General features: G+C 44.4%; 1 protein-coding gene across 1 annotated transcript in view; it reads right to left on the bottom strand.

The window, feature by feature from the left end:
• The window catches only part of fut8b (fucosyltransferase 8b (alpha (1,6) fucosyltransferase)), a 45,352-nt gene extending 26,030 nt beyond the window's left edge, over positions 1–19,322 (bottom strand). The window contains exons 1-4 of the mRNA XM_080048392.1: positions 19,106–19,322; positions 9,429–9,547; positions 7,684–7,846; positions 2,625–2,739 (exon numbers count right to left, since the gene is read on the bottom strand). Of these exons, the coding sequence (XP_079904518.1) occupies positions 2,625–2,739; positions 7,684–7,846; positions 9,429–9,547; positions 19,106–19,308 (600 nt within the window). The 5' untranslated portion in view covers positions 19,309–19,322. The remainder of the gene's footprint in view (positions 1–2,624; positions 2,740–7,683; positions 7,847–9,428; positions 9,548–19,105) is intronic.
• Between the last annotated feature and the right edge of the window lie 564 nt (positions 19,323–19,886).

Raw genomic sequence — 19,886 nt, forward strand, 5'->3', positions numbered from 1 at the left:
AGAGAGAGAGAGAGACAGAGAGAGACAGAGAGAGACAGAGAGAGAGAGAGAGAAAGAGCGAAAGAGAGAGAGAGAGAGAGAAAAAATACGATATTGCTAATGTCATGAATGTGGCCGAGAACAACTGGATATGAGCAAACAACAGCATGTCAAGTTTAGGTAATTATCCACTGCCATGCCCACATTCAGAACCGTCGGTGGAAGATGAAAGGGAAGCGGCGCACTTGAAGAAAAAGTCCTAAGATTACATTTTGTTTGGGTACAGTGAATATCTGTGTTTGCTTTCTGTTGTCAGCAGATTTTTCACAGCATATCCAGCTAATTGAAGTTGTTGTTTTTTCCTCATGGACGCCTTTAGAGGAAAAGCACCTGTAGTGTACACGTTATGAAACCTTGAACGCTTGAAGAAGCAACAAATTGTCCTTTAAGGTAATTAGCACAAGCCGAAAACATCCAATGACTTCAGAAAAAAAAAATAGTTCCACCTAGGGGAAACTCAAATGTAATTATAAGAGAGCCTAAACGAGAAGACATTACACGTTTTCTCATTTCATTTTATTTTATCGACCAACAGCTAGAGCCATTCAATGGGTTGCATTCTGTAAATGCCTCTTCGTATAGCAGCTTTCTTTGCTCTTTGCTGAGTTAGCCTTTCACGTCGCTGGAGTCAACATTGTGTAACCCACCCACAAAGTATTGGAAGAAAAGGACGCCTGTATGCACTGGACGACATGTGCTAAAACCAAAGCTGGTGCAATGCACAGAACACTAGGCACAATACAGAACACACCATTTGATCCTGGGTTCATTGCTACTGTGTCACAACACAATGTTGCCTTTCTTCTTCAGCTTTCATCATTAAAAGAATATAATGTAATCAAGGCTCGCACTCCACTCCACTATTTTCTGGCTTCGCTGTAAAGACATTCACCAGTTGCTCTCTTTATGTTGCACACAATTGCCTAATTAAACATTCAGCGGATATGAAGCAACATTAGTAGGAATTAGGAGCTTGTGTTTGTGTGACTTTAGACTTCATTGTCCCCAAGGGGAAATTCTTTTCCACTTCACATTACATTTAAGGGCCGCACGCCGACAGACAATAGACAGATGGACAACAAACACAACAAAATAAACATGCAGACAGAATATATAAACAGAGTGGGACTGGGGTGTTTTATCTTGGTCTTCTGTTAAGTGTGCAGTCAGTTAATAATTCCCAATGGGTTTATTACTATAAGCAACCTCTTTCACATACACACACATCATGTGCTCTTTGAATCCAACTTTAAAATAGTATTGGTCTGAACACTGGGAAACGCAGTGCAAATACGCCCAAAGATCCAGAAACAAGCTTCCTGCTCGTGAGCAATCAATACCGCTGTGTAGAAGGCTTATAGTGCAAAAATAGAATGGAACAACAGAAATCCATTTGAAGAAGCCAGCCATGCTCACTGACTAGCTATTGCAAGTGGACAGATGGAGCAGACGCAGGGATGGAGTTAGTTAAACCAGGAATGAAGGGAGAGGCCGGTGCGGGTGGCTGAGACAGCAGGGTAGGAGTCTGCTGCCTGTGTGAGTACATATAGACGTGTGTGAGTGTGTATGAGGGAGAGAGCTAGACACACGCATGCACGCACGCACGCGCACACACACACACACACACACGCACGCACGCACACACACACACACACACACGCACACGGCATCTCTTTGGGTGCTAGCATGTCCATCAATCTTGTGGCTGAGCGCTTGTGTGGGTACGCCAATAGCTTGCGTAGGTGTGGGTGAATCCATCTGCACACTACTCTTTCTGTGTGTGTGTGTGTGTGTGTGATGAATTAGTGATGGCAGCTGGTGGAGCGGTGTGATCCCTCAGCAGTGGTGACAGCAGCTGTTAGTGGTGCTGTCTCCGCCCAGCCAGACTGACTGGGTCCTCTTCATCAAACACACCGGCTCATTAATGCTGCAGGGCCCAGTGCCGCCGTGCACTGCCCCACCTGAGAACCCAGGCAGCACCGGAGCTAAGGGGGAAGGGGGAGTGGACGCGTGTCAAGGGTCTCAGGTTTGTGTGTCTGTCTGTGTGTGTGTGTGTGTATGGGGGGGGGAGCTGTAAGCATATGTGCATCTATCTAAGCCCGAGTAAATATGTGTGTCCGCATGTCTGTCTTGCATTTTTTTGCATTTCTGAATATGCCCGTATGCCAATCTGTCATCTTTTTCCCACAAGTCTGCATGTGTGTCTATCTACGCGTTTTGCCATTTGTGTGTGTGTGTGTGTGTGTGTGTGTGTGTGTGTGTGTGTGTGAGTGTGTGTGGCGCTAAATCGCCGACAAGCAACAAGGATCCTGCTTGTCAGTACCGACTGCTGCAGAAAAAAACGGATGCCAACAGTTATGGACGGTGCAAATGAGACAAGCGCAAGTGTGAAAGATGTCCTCAAACACGCATATGCGCGTTAACACAAGTGAGGGGAAGCCTTCGCCAAAATCCTTAGCACGTATTTGTTATTAATCCATGTCTGTGTGTGTGTGTGTGTGTGTGTGTGTGTGTGTGTGTGTGTGTGTGTGTGTGTGAGAGAGAGAGACCAGTTGGCTTAGCAGCAGGTGCACATGGATACATACCTGTAGGTAGGTGATTCTGTTCTGCACCAGATCCGACAGGTCTTTAGCTTCCTTCTCTCTCCACTCGCCCACGCCGTCCGCCTGGCTGAGGTAGTACAAGTCCGTCATGATGGACCTGCAGCCACACACACACACACACCAAAAAAAAAAAAATCTCCATTAGCTTAAAGCTTAACAGGGACACTGAGGATTGCTACAAACTTTGTCAGGCACTTTATCAGATTTATGAGCATTTTTCTCAGACTGCCAAATATAAGTACAGGCAGCTAATGTGTTTATTCAAATTAGGTCTCTGAGAGGTCGGTTGGGAACGTCTAAGCACACGTTGCGTTTGCCGCAATGGCCCTGGCAGTTGCAAAGAGTCTGTCTGCTGGATAAAAAAATAATAAAAATAATTTCCATAATTTTTTCTCAGATAGGCATACATTAGTGATATACATGCAAAACACCACCGCTACTACATCATTGAGGCTATTGCAAATCTATGAGCAGGGCTGCTTTATTTGGCTATCTTTCTGATTCTTACCGGTTTAAAAAACAAAAGAACATTTACAGTAATATCATTGCATATCATTATCAAAATATAAGAGTACATACTCATATCATCATGGTCCATACCTACTTGAACGTGCAGACAAGTTATATCAACATGATATGGACTAAGTGAACTTGAATATTTTATGGCTCTCTCATTACTTATTTGCATATGTTGTCTGTGACCTCCTTTTTGTCTGTCCAGATAAATTTCCTTCTTTGTGACACTTTTATATATGTTTTCACTTCTAGTATAGTCCTGCTTTTATGAATAAAGGTCTCTTTGATGTGACTGATATTATCTTAAGTTTCTCTCCCCTCATATTTCCATTCCTCATAAGCAAAACAAATCCCACACCTCTTGGATAACCCAGCACTCTGCTTATGCTAACAGTATACTGTGTGTTAAACATTACTGAGACTCTCCATGTTTTCAGGATATCGATAGACACATTTATTTCATGCTGACTGACTGAGAACAGCGTCGTTCAGCTATTTTAGCTCTTTTTTGGGTTGAGTCTGCCATCTGCAAAACTCTCCGTCCGTGAATTTGTGGACATGTCACATACTGCCAAATTTCGTGACCATCCACTTAAAACATGCCCAAGAGCTTTGATATATGCAGCCAAGGGGCAGATGCAGACACATCAGAGAGACACACACACACACACACACACACACACACACACACACACACACACACACACACACACACACACACACACACACACACACACACACACACACACACACACACACACACACACACACACACACACACACACACACACACACACACACACACACACATTTATGCAAGCCTAATTTATTACTCACTTCTTTGACCCAAATCAGTCACATCATGGTGAAGGAGAGTTCTTATGCACATATTCAGTAATACATGCACAGAGAGACACATACACGTACACACAAAGCAGATAAAAGAAACCATGCCCCATTTCAACAACAGTGCGGCAGGGTGAATAGTCAGTGCCTGTCTCCTACAACAGTATCATTACTCATTGTCCCCATTTTGAAGCAGGAACCACAATGTGTATACACTACCAGTAGCGCACAGTGGGAGCCATCGCCGCACCCCTCTGTTGAAAACAAAACTGGCCGGCCGCGAAACTTAACAAGGAGGAATCAACGGACCAGCCTTGAGGGAATTGGCAGGCGAGACGTGGGAACACGGAACACACCACACAGCCATGAAGTCCTGAAGTACCGATGTATTGGGGGTGTGCGCTGTGCTTTTGTGAGAACAACTGTCACAACTTCAGCCAGTATTTAGTTTGTTTTCATATGTCTGTTTTCCTGGTTTCCTTTCTATGGTTGCGTTCCGAATCGCATACTTTCTACTATATAGTATGTAGAAAAAAGATTTAGGATGTCCCGATTCTTGTGGCCAGATTTAGGATGGTTAGAAGTACCCGGATGTCCTACTTCATGCGGCCAAGATTGTTAGTGTTGAAAAGTGCATCCTATTTGGGCGATTCTGACCCACAATCCAGTGCGCACGTGAAGTGACGTCACATCGACGAAGCCTCCATATGAAAACAAACGGGGATGCGACGGATATAAAAGCAAGAGGCAAGATCAAGGCGCAATGTTATGATGAAATAAGAGAGTAAAGTATGTCCCAATAGTATGCCTACTGCATCCTAACTAGATTCTTTTTATCGTCGGATGTAGTATGTAGAATAGAAAAAAGAAAGAGTATGCGATTCGGAACGCAACCTAACTCTCATGTCATTTCAGACCCGGCCACTCCCTCCTGCTCTGCACTCCCTGTTAATTACATTCACCTGGTCTGCCCCACACTCACCTGCTCCTCATCAGTTAATCAGCCCCAGTATATATCTCAGTTCAGTTCCCTCAGTCAGTTGCCAGATTGTCAGATGTCCTAGTGTGTTCACCCAGCTTTCCAGCATTGTTTCGACCTGTCTTTGGACTTTCCCTTTTGCCTGCCCCAACTGGACTTTTGAATCTGAACTGTTTCCTGCAATTGGGTTCTTGTCTGTCTTTCCCTGAAACCCTGACAACAACAATGTGTGTGTGCTCTTCCATGGGCATGTGTGAAGCTTGTGGGCTTCCCCGATGCTACTGTAGAAGAAGATAGTAGTAGTAGTAGTACAGTAGTGAAGATGCAACAATGGAAGAGCACGTTAAAAGTTGTTTTTGCATTGCATTTGTTTGAGTCGACATCATTGCAAATGAGGGTCACCCCCTTAATTGATCTCGAGTATAAATTGAAGGTTAAATGAAAATGAGAAAAATATCACCATGTAAAAGGCCAAGAGAAAAAGGCCAAGAGAAAAAGCAAGTCAAACGGTACTACTCTCTGACTGGAGTACAGGCCGTTCTATGAGATGAGTCATTGGTGGGAACTAAAGTAAACAGTACCATTGGGTTAACTTCATTTCAAATGAATCCTTAACCTTGAAAGCTTGCTGAAAGCAGAGTAGCAAGCAGCATGCAACATGCACTAACTACAAGCACAACTACCACATAACTACTGCACTACGCATCACACAGCCCTGCATGCAAGCGCGCTCACACACAAAAACACAATATAACACTGGCTTCAGGCATACAGTCCTATCCATCCTGTTGCATGAATAAGCAGCAGTGTTATATTGTGTTTTTTACCTGTGGGATTCACGCTTACATTTTATTGATGCACAGTTTGTAACTCTTGCGGTTTAATAATTGATAGTTATTTTAGTTTACTGCTAGTATAGGGCTTGTATTTTGTGTGTGAAATAACTCCAGGCCACTCATTGCATGTGTTTGCAGCATGTACAGTGCGATCCATATCTCAACTGTAGTCAATACTTCCACTGCAGTTATTGACCTTTGCCCAAACCTATTATTATTAATTACTTGTTAGAAGTATCTTTACTTGTTTTTCTCTTATGAGTAAACTGAATGTCTAAATAACATATGTTTGTAGTTAAAAAGAAAATCTAACCCTATGGTCCTTTCATTAGCCTCTCCACAGCTTTCATTCAGATCACATAATCATCAGCAGATGGCGTTTGCCTAGTTGTCCTTCAAAGTTTAACCTTTTAAATTTGAATTTGTCTTGGGCCCTTTAAGTACCTGCTAACTTTGAAAATCACACCACACCATTTTCCTTCAAGTTTTCTTTCATTGATATTAAGAAACACTGATGTGGTGTATTACTGCAGCATATGTTGCTGAAAGCCCGGCACTTACTGGATAGTGACTCATTTGTAGCTACAGGTGTTCATTTCAGTCCTTTCATGTTGCAGACATTTGAATTTTCCATTGCCTCACAAACATATTCCACTATTTCATTTTAGGGGCCAACTGAGACTTGGTGAAACCGAAGGCTCTTCATAGAGCAATGATCACTCTCATTGTGAGAGCAGGTAAGGTAAGTAAATGCATACATTGTGCTACCTTTTTTTTTATTACTACTAGAGACATTTTCAAGAGGAGGACTTCACCCCCCTTCCTGAGTAGAATTCAAATGAGGCAGCACTGCATTTATTCAAGTCAAACATTTCATTGCTCTCTCCAACCTCTGCCCCTATCTTGTGCTGTCTCTCCCAGTCTTTGCCTGCAGCACATACAGAGAAATCTGGGAGGGCTCGGACGAAATGTGAATGCATGTGACAGTCTGACTATATGTGTATGCTGCTGTGAGTCTGTGTGCACAGGGTTAGGAATCAGTCCTGGGAAAGCAGCTTAGGCTGCAATGACTAAAACAATGGGCCCTGTAAGCCACTTCAGCTGGATTACAATAAACCACTTGGCTAAGTGACACAAGGCCTTTTTCTTCATTCAGATGTGTGGACGCCGGCCATCCAGAAGACAGACAGGGTGTGTGTGTGTGCATGACCGTTTGGCCTCTGTTACTCAGCAACCACAATGACAGGCTGCTTTCCAGTCCTCCCGCAAATAGTTTCAACTTTTGACTTCTTCAGTGGGCAGTGCTGCTAAACCTAAGCCTAAAACATAAGACCTCTTATTCATCGTCTAGCCAGGAAAATAAGTGGGATTTCTGCTCTACAGGTACAGAGGTTTTAGGAGCAATGCTCAACATGTTATGAAGAAGCTTTCAGACCACCACACTACTAGGGTTTATAATTCCTAATAGGAAATACATGTTATGATGTACCCGATACTTGGTGGGATCTATCATTTCGGTGAGGTTGAATATTTTCCATAAATCGATCACGACCTGTCAACCCAATTTAGTTCCTCATTTCATGTCGAAGGGAAAACACCCACACAACACAGACAAGCACATTCACGCCAACAGTATGGGCAATTAAGCTCCAAATCATGGCACGGACGTGACTATGGGCTTGGGGTGGACACCTTGGCAGACGTTGGGAAAAATCATGCAAACTCCACACAGAAAGGCTCTCTCTATAGCCGGGTCTGCTTTGACTTTCTTTCTGGAGGTGACACTGTAATTCACTTAGACACTATCCCACACACAACACCAGAGGAACATTTCTACATATCCAATTCTATATGACACACCCACCTCTCCTGGTGTCCTAGCTCCTGCAGCAGCGTGTCTGCATACTTCTGCCTCTCGCCGGGCTCCACGGTGGCCAGCTTCTTCACCTCGCTGCGGACGAAGTACCAGAACTCCTTCACTCCGTTCTCCACGCTCCTCCGCAGCTCCTCTTGAGTGGGCCCGGGTCCTGCAGGGGGAGCAAGAGAGTAAAGACAGCTGCAGCTCAAAAAAACAATCATATCAAACAGACACTCAGCCTGGCATGACATTTGAGGCGAAATGATGTGGAACAATGAAAAAAAGATGACGTTGAGTTCAAAAGCACCTCCGTGGGAATACTAGGCATAATAGACTGATGGCACATGAAGCAAGGGTTGTGGATAACATACTTGCCTGGGTGTTGCTTTGACCTCATTAAGGAGCACTTGATCACAGTTTGTTGTGCCTCGAGGCGCTTGCTCTCTCTCTCTCTCCCTCACTCTCTTTCTCTTGTCTGTGTTTTTCTTACACAATTCTAAACAACAGAAAAGGAACTCTATACCTCGCGCCCGAGCCAAACAATGTGGAGTAACCCCGCATGGACAACACAGCTGGCTGCTCTGGTTTCTTTGAGAACATCCCCCTCTCATACACACACACACACACCCCAAAAAAAGAAAAAAATTGAGGAAAGAGACAGCCTCAAGCAGTCATCCAAGGGCTCCTCTTTTTTTTATACCTTCCTATCTCACTCTCTCTATCTCTCTTCTACTCACTCCTTCCCCTTGGTGGAAAAAAAAAAAAAATCTGGAGGGTATTTTTAGCATTTTCTTCCCCTGCGGCAAGATGGAAAGGCTGACCCCGTGCCGCCCTCCACGCTCACATGTACTTCATATTCTCTCTCTCTCTCTCTCTCAAGTTCTAGCCATTGGCGTTTTCACATTGCTTCCACTTCATTCACACATTTGCCCCCATTCACCTGACAGCTCTCCTGGCCCCTCCGGAACCACTGCTTAGAGTGGCAAATACACACATAACCCTTACCCCAAACCGACGGAGCTGCCCCTGCCATAATCACTACCCAGCTACAGCAGCTTTAACACTGGACTATAGGCCGAGATTCTCGCTTTAGGGCGAAAGCTCACAGGAGGCCTTTTGACTGGTTTTATACCATATATTTGGTCAACCCCTTGCACCTTTAAAATCAAATCCTCTCATATTTTAAAGGGTTACCCCTGGCGATATTCTTCCAGCCAAGACTTTTTAATACGTTTTTAATGCCACTTAAAATGAAATGTAATGCCAATGTCAGGCCATACTGACAAAAGTAGGAAGGATAGAATGGTAATTCTGATGTATTTTAAAGGTGCTAGGAGGAACTTTGAAATTTCTGAAACAGTCTAATTTTTCCTGATGATCATTAATGGCATGTAACAGCAAACAAGACCACCAGAATGCTATTTTTATATTGTTTTTCTTAATGCCTTTGTCATGGGTACGCACACGCTATTGAACTACAGCTGGCGTAGTAAAAACACTACCGATTTTGTCCAAAGGGGGTGCAGGAATGAACACAAACGGAAAGTTCCTTGGAGCACCTTTAAGGTACTTTTAATAAAGAAGGTTTATTATAAACATTGATATACTGTAACAATAGCTGTGTGAAGTATGTATATAATCTTAATACCAAAATCCAATGTAAGTAACATTGTCGAAGGGTACCCAGTTCTAAGCTGAGCCAAAATCCCCCTCCCTGCAACCATTGAACCATTACCACTGGCCTTGCTTACCATCTCCAGTGAGTTTCTGAAAGCTGTGGATCTTCTGTTTGGCCCGGGTGAGCTGGTCCTCCAGGGAGCGCAGTCTGCCCGCAGCCAGCGACCCAGCTTCAGCCTGACCCTCTGGTATCCTGGGGGAGAGAGACACAAGGAGAGGATAAGACAAGATAAGATAGCCTTTATTGTCACAAGGAGAGGATGGCCACGTCAGGAGAAGGCAGAGGGTGAAAATACATTATGGCCAACTGTGCAGAAATCCTTCCCTGAAACAGTAAAACTGTATCCCTGTTAACTAAACGCAAATAATAATAACATTGTCGTAGTATTCTAGTTAAAGTTGGAGTCAGTCATTCTGGAGAACGCTTGTTGTCAAAATCACTTTTGGCGCTTTTCCACCGCATGGTATCAGCTCAACTCGACTCGACTCAACTCGCATTTTTGGCGTTTCCACCGCAATTTCATGGTACCTGGTACCTGCTAGCGGCTGCTTTTTTAGTATCACCTCGCTCTAGGGACCAAGCGAGCTGAGTCGAGCTAAAAGGTGACGTCGCCAGACGGCCGGCCGCTGATTGGCCAGAGACTACCGTCTGCCGGCTTCATTCTGTTGATTATTCCCCATGATTTTCAACAACTCTCCGGGACTTTTATGTGTATTTTGTCTCGCCGCGTGCAGCCTTCTTTGGCTCTCTTTCATTTGATTTGCATCACAGACCCGATTTTTTTCTCTCCATATATTCGCTAAGCTCACAGTTGTGTTGGCTGTTGTTGGGGAAGTTACTTTGAACATACGAGAGGAGACATAGCAGCTAGGCTAATAAATAGCCTATAGCAGCAAGCTGGGACAGACATGATAGCGAGCGATTACATTACAAGCCTCGGACTGCACTGATTACCTCAATAAAATATTCAGGCTGAGACACGGCTTGCATTTGAAAACACGTATCCTGAAACAAGCACTTAACAGTCAACTTTATCATGCCCGTGTTTACGTGCATAGGGATGTACGTGACGCATCCCTACAGCTGACTGTGTGGCAGTCACACATCAGGACACAAACCCTCCCTTTTAATGGCCCGTAGCAATATTATTCTACTTCTTTTAGCAAACAGATACAAGGGGAGTATTTTCTTAAACATTTTTCATCCGTGTTTTTGGCGGTTGGTTCAGTTAATAGTGCAACAACTGCTCGTAATTTCTGCTTTGCTACTTGACTCCGGAGTTGGCTTTCAGCCCCTTACGACGACCCCGCCCACGTTCAGGAGGTACTATTTTCGGTGGAAAACGACCCGTGCTGCTACCAAACCAAGTTAAACTGAGTCGAGTTGAGTCGAGTCGAGCTACATTTGCGGTGGAAAAGCGCCATTTGTGTCAAAGTCAGGTCAAAATCTGGTAACCCCATGTATGGATAGGGTTTAGCCCATCGCTTAGACAGACCCAATGTTCAGTGGGCTGTATAGTACAGTAGGTGAATGACAGTTTTCTTCCCTTCCCAGACCTCAACTCCAACCGTCACCACACCTGACTGGATGTGCACACCATTCGCATGGCTGTAATTAGTCTTTGCTCATGATTTTTAAATCTTTGATCTGTAAAATCTTTGCTGAAACTCCTTTTACACCGTCAACCAAACTCAGTTCTCCACTGTGTAGAAGTGTGGAGAAGCATTGGGAACGTTTATCTTCTCAACTTACACCGCTTAAGTCGCATATGTACTTTACCTTACTGGGGTAAACCGATCCTCATTCGGATGGTTTAAGATTTATCTCAAAAACTAGCAGTGAAAGCTGAGCAGTGACGACCGGGGTCTGTTAGTGAGGCTTCTATTCTATTTCTTATACTGCAGTTGAGCCCCCCAGGAGACACAGTCCTGTTTACTTTTTTTGTGGTAAGCTCAAAGTTTTTGAATAATTTCCAGCCTATCAATTTCCCAAACAATACATCCAAGCATTACATCCCGTTTCAGCCTAATGACTCATTTATGTACTAACTGTCAAATTATGGAGATGAGTGGCATACTGCTCGGATACAAAATTATTTATCATTTAGTAAACAACTACGTCAAAGCTATTCAAGTGCACTAAATAGATTAGACCTCGTTAGTTACTTTGACAATTTATCTCTAGGCGCACGGGAAATCCCCTTTTTACTGTCCTTTTATCATGACTGTCTGATAATTGGTGCCGCAGTGCAGTGGTCACGGTGGCCTGTTTATTATTATATGTGTAAGTACGAACTAAAAGGATCTCTTGTCAAAAAAAAGAAAAAAGAAAAAAAAAAACATGTACATAGATCACAAACAACACATCAATCTTCTACATGGTTATTAACCATTGATGCCCAACTCGGCTACAAAGTCTCCGCAGCTCTTTGTGGCTTTTTCTTGTAAATTTGTGAGAATGCGTGACTCATATCTGTGCTCAAAAGCATCACACATAAAAGCCTCAGCAAGTTTAAAGCTAATAATCTTGCAAAGCCTCATGCTCATTAAATGATGTTCAGTAATTTTTCACATATTCAACTATATACTATTCGCACCAATAAGCTTTTGTCATGTGCAAATATAGACGAACTGATCCGTGTTAAAAATGGTCTGTTTTTATCAATTATCGCTCCCTGATATACAGACAGAGATATAAATAAGCATGTTCACATCTCGTTGGCGGGGAACTATGAATATCTACAAACTGCATGCATGTCACCAAAGCACAAATGAGCACTCTGACAAAAAAAAAACAAAAGAGTTCCAAGCAGCCCGACGAGGCTGCCGCTGAAATTATTCCAAATCAATTCCTCTACATAAAACTATTAAAAAATGGAATATGTTTGAATGCACGGGGGCATTGGTGAAGTGCTTGCAAAGGCCATGTTAATGAGTCATCAAGGCATGCAAACTCAATTTGCTCGCTGAGTGAGGAACAGCAGTCGCTGGCAGGCATAAAGATGAGACTTTTTACAGTCGCAAGCAAGCAGCCCCTTCTTTGCCGCACAACTCAGCCCCCACTGTTTCGAGCCTTCAGCCCCCCTGAGAAGCTCTGGCCTCCCACTTCGCTGAGCACTAACCGAGCATTGTGCTTAAAAATAAACAAAACACGGAAATAACTGAGGGGAAAAGAGGGTGGGGGGGGGGCATCAGAACTTTATATGCATGTATTAAATTCTTGTTCTCTCTCTCTCTCCCTCTCTTCCTCTATGGAATATGTAGTCTGATCATTTGGCCGACCTGACACATCTTTTGAAATGAGAGCCAGGTGTGTTTCCATTTTCAGGTATATCAACTCTACTATTTCACATGAAACTTACAGTCAACAGGATCTCCCGAAGGCCACACCCTAACCCTAACCTGCTAGTGACACCATTGTGCAGGAAGTAGGACTCATTCCTAAGTGACCTCATTTCTCGGAGGATTTTTGGCGCTGCTAAACCTGTAACGTAAAACAGCACGATAAGTGGTTGAGTACAAGTGGTACAGAGGGTTTGGCCTGCATTCTCCAAAGAGACATAAACTGCCGAGACACAAAGCTGGTGCAGCAAAAAAACACAAGCAACCCAACAAGGATATGAAGATGTAAAATATATTCAATCCAACACACAGCGGTAACAAAACACACACACACACACACACACAGAGGAAGAAGGCAGACTCCGGATGATGGGGTGAGGGGTGCATACTGCAGAGTGAGAGACAAGATATGAAAGCAGGGGGTGACGAACCCCACCGGCACTGCGCACTGAGGCGGAAAACCAGGTGAGGTTCAACATGCAACCCAGTTTCCTCTGACACGCCGCCCCAGCTGCCGCTCCGTTGGCACCCCCAGGCACACCACCCGGAAAACCGTGGAGTTCACAGGGGTGTTCGCAGGTGGGGCGAAGCAGTTTGAACGGCGGGGTTCCTGGGTGGCACTGCGCCGCATGCATATTTCTGTGATAAGACTCAATACGCTGCGGTTGACTTCAAAAGAATAAGCCTTCTGCGCTGACCTGGGAGAACCCATACATATGGATGGAGATGGAAAGTGTTCTAGGAGGGTGCTGCAGATGAAGGCGGGCTACATGAAGGCAATGTGCCTTTGCATTAGGAAGGTCCTGTTTGATTTACCGTTCCTGTACTCTGCTGCATGTGTGAATCACTACAATGTGATGCTTCAAAGACTGGACTGACCTTTCCTGGGAACTCGCCATGTGTTACACGAAACCAATTGATTCCAATGAGTCATACGCCAAAGGAATGTGTTGATGGTAAAAGGTTAGTTCACACTATAAACATGTGGAACAAATCTGGTATTACTATGAAATAAACTGCTACCAGTGTTCCAAATTGGTACAAAATAATAAATACCCGTTTGAGGAGATAGCGATGGGAACTATCCCCAATTACAAAAGAGGCTTCGGTCTCAATGGGATTTACCTGTATAAATAAAGGTTAAAAAAAAAAAAAAAAACAGTATTGCCTGTCTGACTGTATTGCATATATGCACTACATTAGATAAGTGAATCTGTTGCGTTAGTGTCAATATTTCTGCATTGTGTCAACATATTTAATCTCATGATCTCTACGTTTCCTTCCTTTGCCGGATCCATGTTATGTCCACTGACGCCAACAGTGTAATTCCATGTAAACTGATTCTGAATGGCACATTCCTGCTCTGCATGCTTTAATGCGTCAGTGCATCCACAGTGAGCCAGCTCTGCTCTCAGCCCTACTTGACAAAGATGTCCTTAACAAAGACAGCTCCCACAATGGGGGCTAGTGTGTGTGTGTGTGTGTGTGTGTGTGTGTGTGTGTGTGTGTGTGTGTGTGTGTGTGTGTGTGTGTGTGTGTGTGTGTGTGTGTGTGTGTGTGTGTGTGTGTGTGTGTGTGTGTGTGTGTGTGTGTGTGTGTGTGTGTGTGTGTGTGTGTGTGTGTGTGTGTGTGTGTGTGTGTGGTAGTAGTAGTAGTAGTAGTAGTAGTCCCTTCCCTGGGCCTGAGCAAAGGCCAGGTCGATGCACTCTCACAAAAAAAAAGAAGCCCATTATTGTACCTGTAGGGGTACAGCGGATTGTCACTGAGGTAGCACCCTCGACATTGGGGTACTTTCCGGTACCCTTGTCTTTCATATCCAGGAATCTACCTACACAACTTGTATTTCTTTTGTTTCATGGAAATACAACCATATCCAACATTCGCTTATTTAGGAAGAAAAAAGTCAAACCTTCAATAGGCAAGAGTAAATTTAGGAAGAAATAGTTCATACCTTTCACTGCTTGGAAAAGGTGTACTTTTTTGGCCAATACAAATGCTTTGAAGTCCAATTATTGTCCTTTGGGGGTACACCTGTAGATTGTGTCTTGGTGCACAGCAATGGACTATACTGAACCCTTATTTCTGACAGTGTTGGAGGTCATGGCTGGATACGGCAGCAGCATCTGTTTGGTGGGAGCGCCCTGGGCAGAAACCTTTACGTGATTTATTCATCCTCTCGCTGTTTCCTTAAACATCACTCAAAGCTACACACCTGTGTTTTTCTGGATAACATTTTTGTTTTATTAAAAACATTGGGACCCAATTGAGGGAGGCAAAATGTGAACAGTGCCATTTGGAGACCAGATTTTAGTGCAATGACCGCGGTCTCCGCAACTCTTCTGAAACCCTCAAGCCTCATTTTCCATTTCCTCTTTGCTGCTCTCTATTTAGTGTGGTCTTCATGCCATCCATCATGCCCCCCTTCCTCCTGTGCATTGCCTCCCCCCCCTCCCTCTTTCAATGCCTGTGTTGGCCTGCCTTGGGGGATCGATCAGGTCCTCATCGCTCAGCCCAGCTGTCACTCTCAGCCCTCGCTGCCTTCGATGTCACACCATCAGGCTGGTGCGTGTCATCCTCTCCACAAGGGTCCGTGGCTTTGTGCCCGAGGTGACTGACAGCTGTGGAGAGGGCGGAGCCAGACAGGCCGAGCAACTCGACCTGGTGCTCACCTCTCATTAATGCTGCTGGGTGATTGGTGGGTTGGCACGCTGGCCGTGTCACTCAAATCGCACAAGAGTGGCCCGAATAACTGGGTCCCTGAACTGGATCTGTAGGCCAGCCAGGTGATTCTCTGATTTGGATCTGAGTGTTGATTGCGTGAAAATTCTACTCTCAAAATAATGGAGAGTCAAGAGGGAAAACATGATCAGTAGTGTAGTGCAGAAGTACTGAGTTGGTTAAATAACAAATGTACCTTCATCCTCTCAGTGATGCTTTGGGCTGTGCTAGAATTATCGATACAGCAATATATTGTGATAGTAATTTCTGTTACACCTGTATAGCATCATTAGCTCCAGAAATCGATATTTTCAAAAATAAATTCAAGTTTTAGATGGGTTTTGAACTACAACCACCGCTCCTGTATATGTCACGGTACGGCTAGTTGCCTCTATTGCAGTTATATTAAAGTTTTGAATCAAATTGTTTGCATTTATTTTGTCCAAATACTGTGATGAGATGTATAAAAGCCAGCCCGATCGTACAAAGCAACTTGTATTTCAGGTCTGTTTTAACATTTTCAGGGGAATATCACAATAAAGTGCATCTTTGTATTGTAATGTATCGTGCTATCATATCGTGAGTCATGATCCATGTATGGTGAAGTCCTTGCCAATATCTGGGCATCGTACTGCTACACAAACTTTGAATTTGTGACCAAGAGAATCAAAGTCCCACACAAACTGCTTCAGCATGGCTATCCCTCACCATCAAGAAGCAAATGAGCAAGGTAAACATGATCCCTGGAGGTACAGTATCAAAATGAATGCACAACACTGTCCAATAATTCATTACACATCCATCTAGTGCTGCAGCTGTGTGATGGCACTAACCAAGTTAAATCCTACCCTGAACTGTAAATCACTCACGATGCAGTGTGGTTCTATTGCGCAACAACTCAACACAAAGGTGTAATAATGTCAGTTTTATGGGTTTCAATCTCTCTGAGGCCACCCGTAAAAAATGGATGCAATAATGCAAAGGTTAGGTGCTTTGGATGAAACTTTCTTTATGACTTAATGTCAGCGGGTTGCTTGCAAAGGAACTGTTTCTGCTTTTTCAACAACACTCGGAGATTCATGCTCTCAGACAGCGTATCCGTAGCTGCAGAATGTGTAATTCGGTGGATTGGGTTAGGCATGCGTTCAGCTAGTCCATCAGTGAGCTAGTGAGTTGTTACAGGGTCAGTCAGTCTGTGACAACCTGCTGGCTGGAGAGTGGCTCGGAGCCATGCCTCCGTCAGCAGTTTGCTAGTGGAAAGAGGCAGAGGAGGAGGAGGGAGGTGAATAAGGAGTGAAGCAAGGATCGGAAGAAAGGCGAAAGGAGTAAGCTGTGGCAGGAATGACTGGCAGCCTATTTGCGTCTATTAGGGCTCCAATATAAAGGATAAGAGACACCACATGATGCGGCGGTGGTGCAGTTATCTGCTGGGCGTGAATTCGACCAGTGCACACCCACACACACGCATGATTGTGCGAAGACACACAATTGAAGAGAGGGCAAACCACCCTCTGTCTCTGTCGATTGCTCATAATGCTTAACCTCAGCAAGCCAGCTGCCTGCTTTTGGCTTGCTGTGCCTGACACTTTGCTGAGGCTTAAAGGGACTTGAGAAGGCACTGTAGCGCTGCCCCGGTAAACAACTGCGGAGGCCCCAGATCCCAGATCAACAGCAGAACTCAATAACAAGCAACACGCATGCAGTGTGTCGGGGACCCATCTGGACACTGGTCGACTGAAAGCTGCACTTGTTTTTTTTATGCCATGAATTCCACCTTTGTTTCCGAGCCAATTTTGAATAATTACAAAAGCAAGGGATTTAATCAGGGACCAGCTGTTTGAAGCCACGCGTGCGCATGTGTGTTTGTGTTTGTGTTTGCACTGATGAGGGCCCGGCATCAAAGTGAATCGGAATATCAAGGAGGAGCAGCAAAGGCAACATCTGAGGCGCGGGTTCCCTGTTAAAACGTCGCACCCCAGGACGCACCACTGAGTTCCCTTCAAAATGAAAGCACACTTGCAGACCGTACACGCCATTGCACGGGACCCATAGTTTGTGTGCATAAAGAAGCCCTGTCAGCATGCAGAGAAAAGAACAAAACCATCTGTCTCCCTTATACACACTGCTTCAATGTTTGAATGATGCTGTCTGGTTAATGGGCTCGTACAATGTGTTATTGTCTGCCAAAATGACACAAGAAAAATCCGGTGAGGTGTTTGACAGTCCATCCATCTGTCTGTCTGTCACACAGAGCATCTCTGGCAAGCCTGATCAGCTTTTGATGAAACTTTGCAGTTACACTTGTTTAACTGTAAGCAGCACAATATGCTAATTTAATCAGATACTGATTGAATTTTCACAAAAAAAAAACACACCATACACACATTGCCAGTTTGCCACACTATGTGTAAAATGACACTGATTGGACAACCAGGGAGCTAGAGGTTGCTGGTTCAATTGCGGGTCTTGCAAAAACTTAAGGAATTGATGGATTGCACCATATTCTTTTAAATTCAAAAACAAAAGTATAGTGAACGCATTACATTATTTTTGCACCAAAGATCCAGTAATGATAAAAGTGTGGAAACTATTGTGCTTTGCCACTCATGCAGATGTTCACTAAAGCTGTCCCCGCCCTCTTGCCATAGCCAAGGATGAGAATCTGTAGATCTGTAGATTACAACGGAAGAGGGAGACGCTGATGATTCAGCTGTTACTGCTGGTGAGGTTTATTTCTGAAATACCCTGCTTATCTTTCATGAGGTACGTTGACTTCAACGCTTATCCACATATTTATTTTGTTTCACTTTAGTTTTCATCATATTTGGGATCAAATCCCCCCCCCCATTTGACATCCAGGACACACTATGTGCTTTCTGTACCGACTGACTCAGTAGTTGATGATGAACATGACTTGGGTTTTCCACCTGCCTGGACTGGTTGCATTTCCCACTCTGCTGGATTTGGCTTGAATGTTTCATCACCAGTAATGGAAACAGAGAGCACTATACACAGTTCAGTGTTGTGTAAGACTTTCAGTATTCATTACTTTATAGTTTATGTAATGTTTTTTTTTACTGACTCACTATTACATAACCTATAAGTTTAGGACTCATATGTCAGATAACAACCAGGAAACTGTATAACATGTCAGATGCTTCATACTAGTTAGCTTCTAGTTAACACATAGTGAATGCATGTGTCTCAAAGCCATGCAAAGCCTTATTCAGGTTCTGAAACTCTTATTTCAAAAGGTCACATATTACGCCCAGTTTCAAAATTCAAAATTGTAATTTGGGTTGTTACAAGAAACTGTTTTCATAGTGTAGTGTCCACCTTTATATTTCTCACAGTGCCATTGCTATATGTCCTCATTTCAATCTCTGTCTGAAACGCTTTGCTTTAGAGTCTGTCTTTAAGCCCAGTCTGCTCTGATTGGTCCTAAATCTAACTGCCATATTCAGAGGGTGTGCTCATCACGGGTGAAGGTAGTGCTAAGTTAGGTTTGTAATGGGGGTACTTCACCCATTCGCCATCATATGGGGTGAGAACCTGGCTGCTGTTTTTTTTTTTTACCAAAGGTGGAAAGAAAGGTGGAAGAAGGAGAGGGTTATTTTGATATGATATTTAAGGTGATCTTAAAGTAAAGAATAAAAAGGGTTTTGGTGTAAGAATCCAGTTTTGTTGTTACCTGAGCGATTCGGCCATGCGCCGCAGGTCTTCATTCTGCTGCTTGAGCCGCTCTAGCTTGGCCAGGATCTTGGAGAGCTCCCGGCTGGAGCGCTCCGGATGCTCGCTGTCCCTCACCAGGTGACCTCCGATGTAGAAGAGCAGCGTGCCCCAGGCCAACAGCACCAGGGTAATCCAACGCCATGAACCCGCCCAGGGCCGCATGGTTTAACCTGCCCCCCCCCACTGACGATGCCTCTCGGTGTGCCTGTACACCCACCCACCCACCTGCCGGATATGCACACACACTCTGTGCCCCCTCCCCCCCCGTCACCACAAGTGCCACAGCGCCAACATTTGCATCGACATCTTCGCTGGGACGGTGTAGAAGGACTAATGGCAGATGATGGGGGGAGATAAGTGTGTTTTGTGTCTGTAGGAGTGTGTCAGTAAAGGCAGCGGGTGTTTATCCGGTGTGGGCTAAAGCATGGCTAGCTATGTCCAGGACTCTGTGTTCTGATGGCCCGATCGGTGTCTTCTCCCCTCTGCCCGGCTCTCCGCCGACCAGCTTGTACCACACCTTCTTGCCGTTTCCTTCCTGTCCCACGGGATTCTTTTATTCAGGTTGTGTCCTGTAGCGACAAGGAAAAAGACATGGCGGGTTAGTCGAGCTTGATATACAAAGTTTTGTCTTGCAAATACTTAATGTGCTTGTCAAACAGAAGCAAATGAAAATCACTCAAGAGCTAAGGCCAGCGAGGAGCCTTGTCAGACAAATACTCCGGAACAGGCAGAGCATGACA

Source organism: Ammodytes marinus (genome assembly GCF_949987685.1).
Source record: "Ammodytes marinus genome assembly, chromosome: 19".
Lineage (NCBI taxonomy): Eukaryota > Metazoa > Chordata > Actinopteri > Uranoscopiformes > Ammodytidae > Ammodytes > Ammodytes marinus.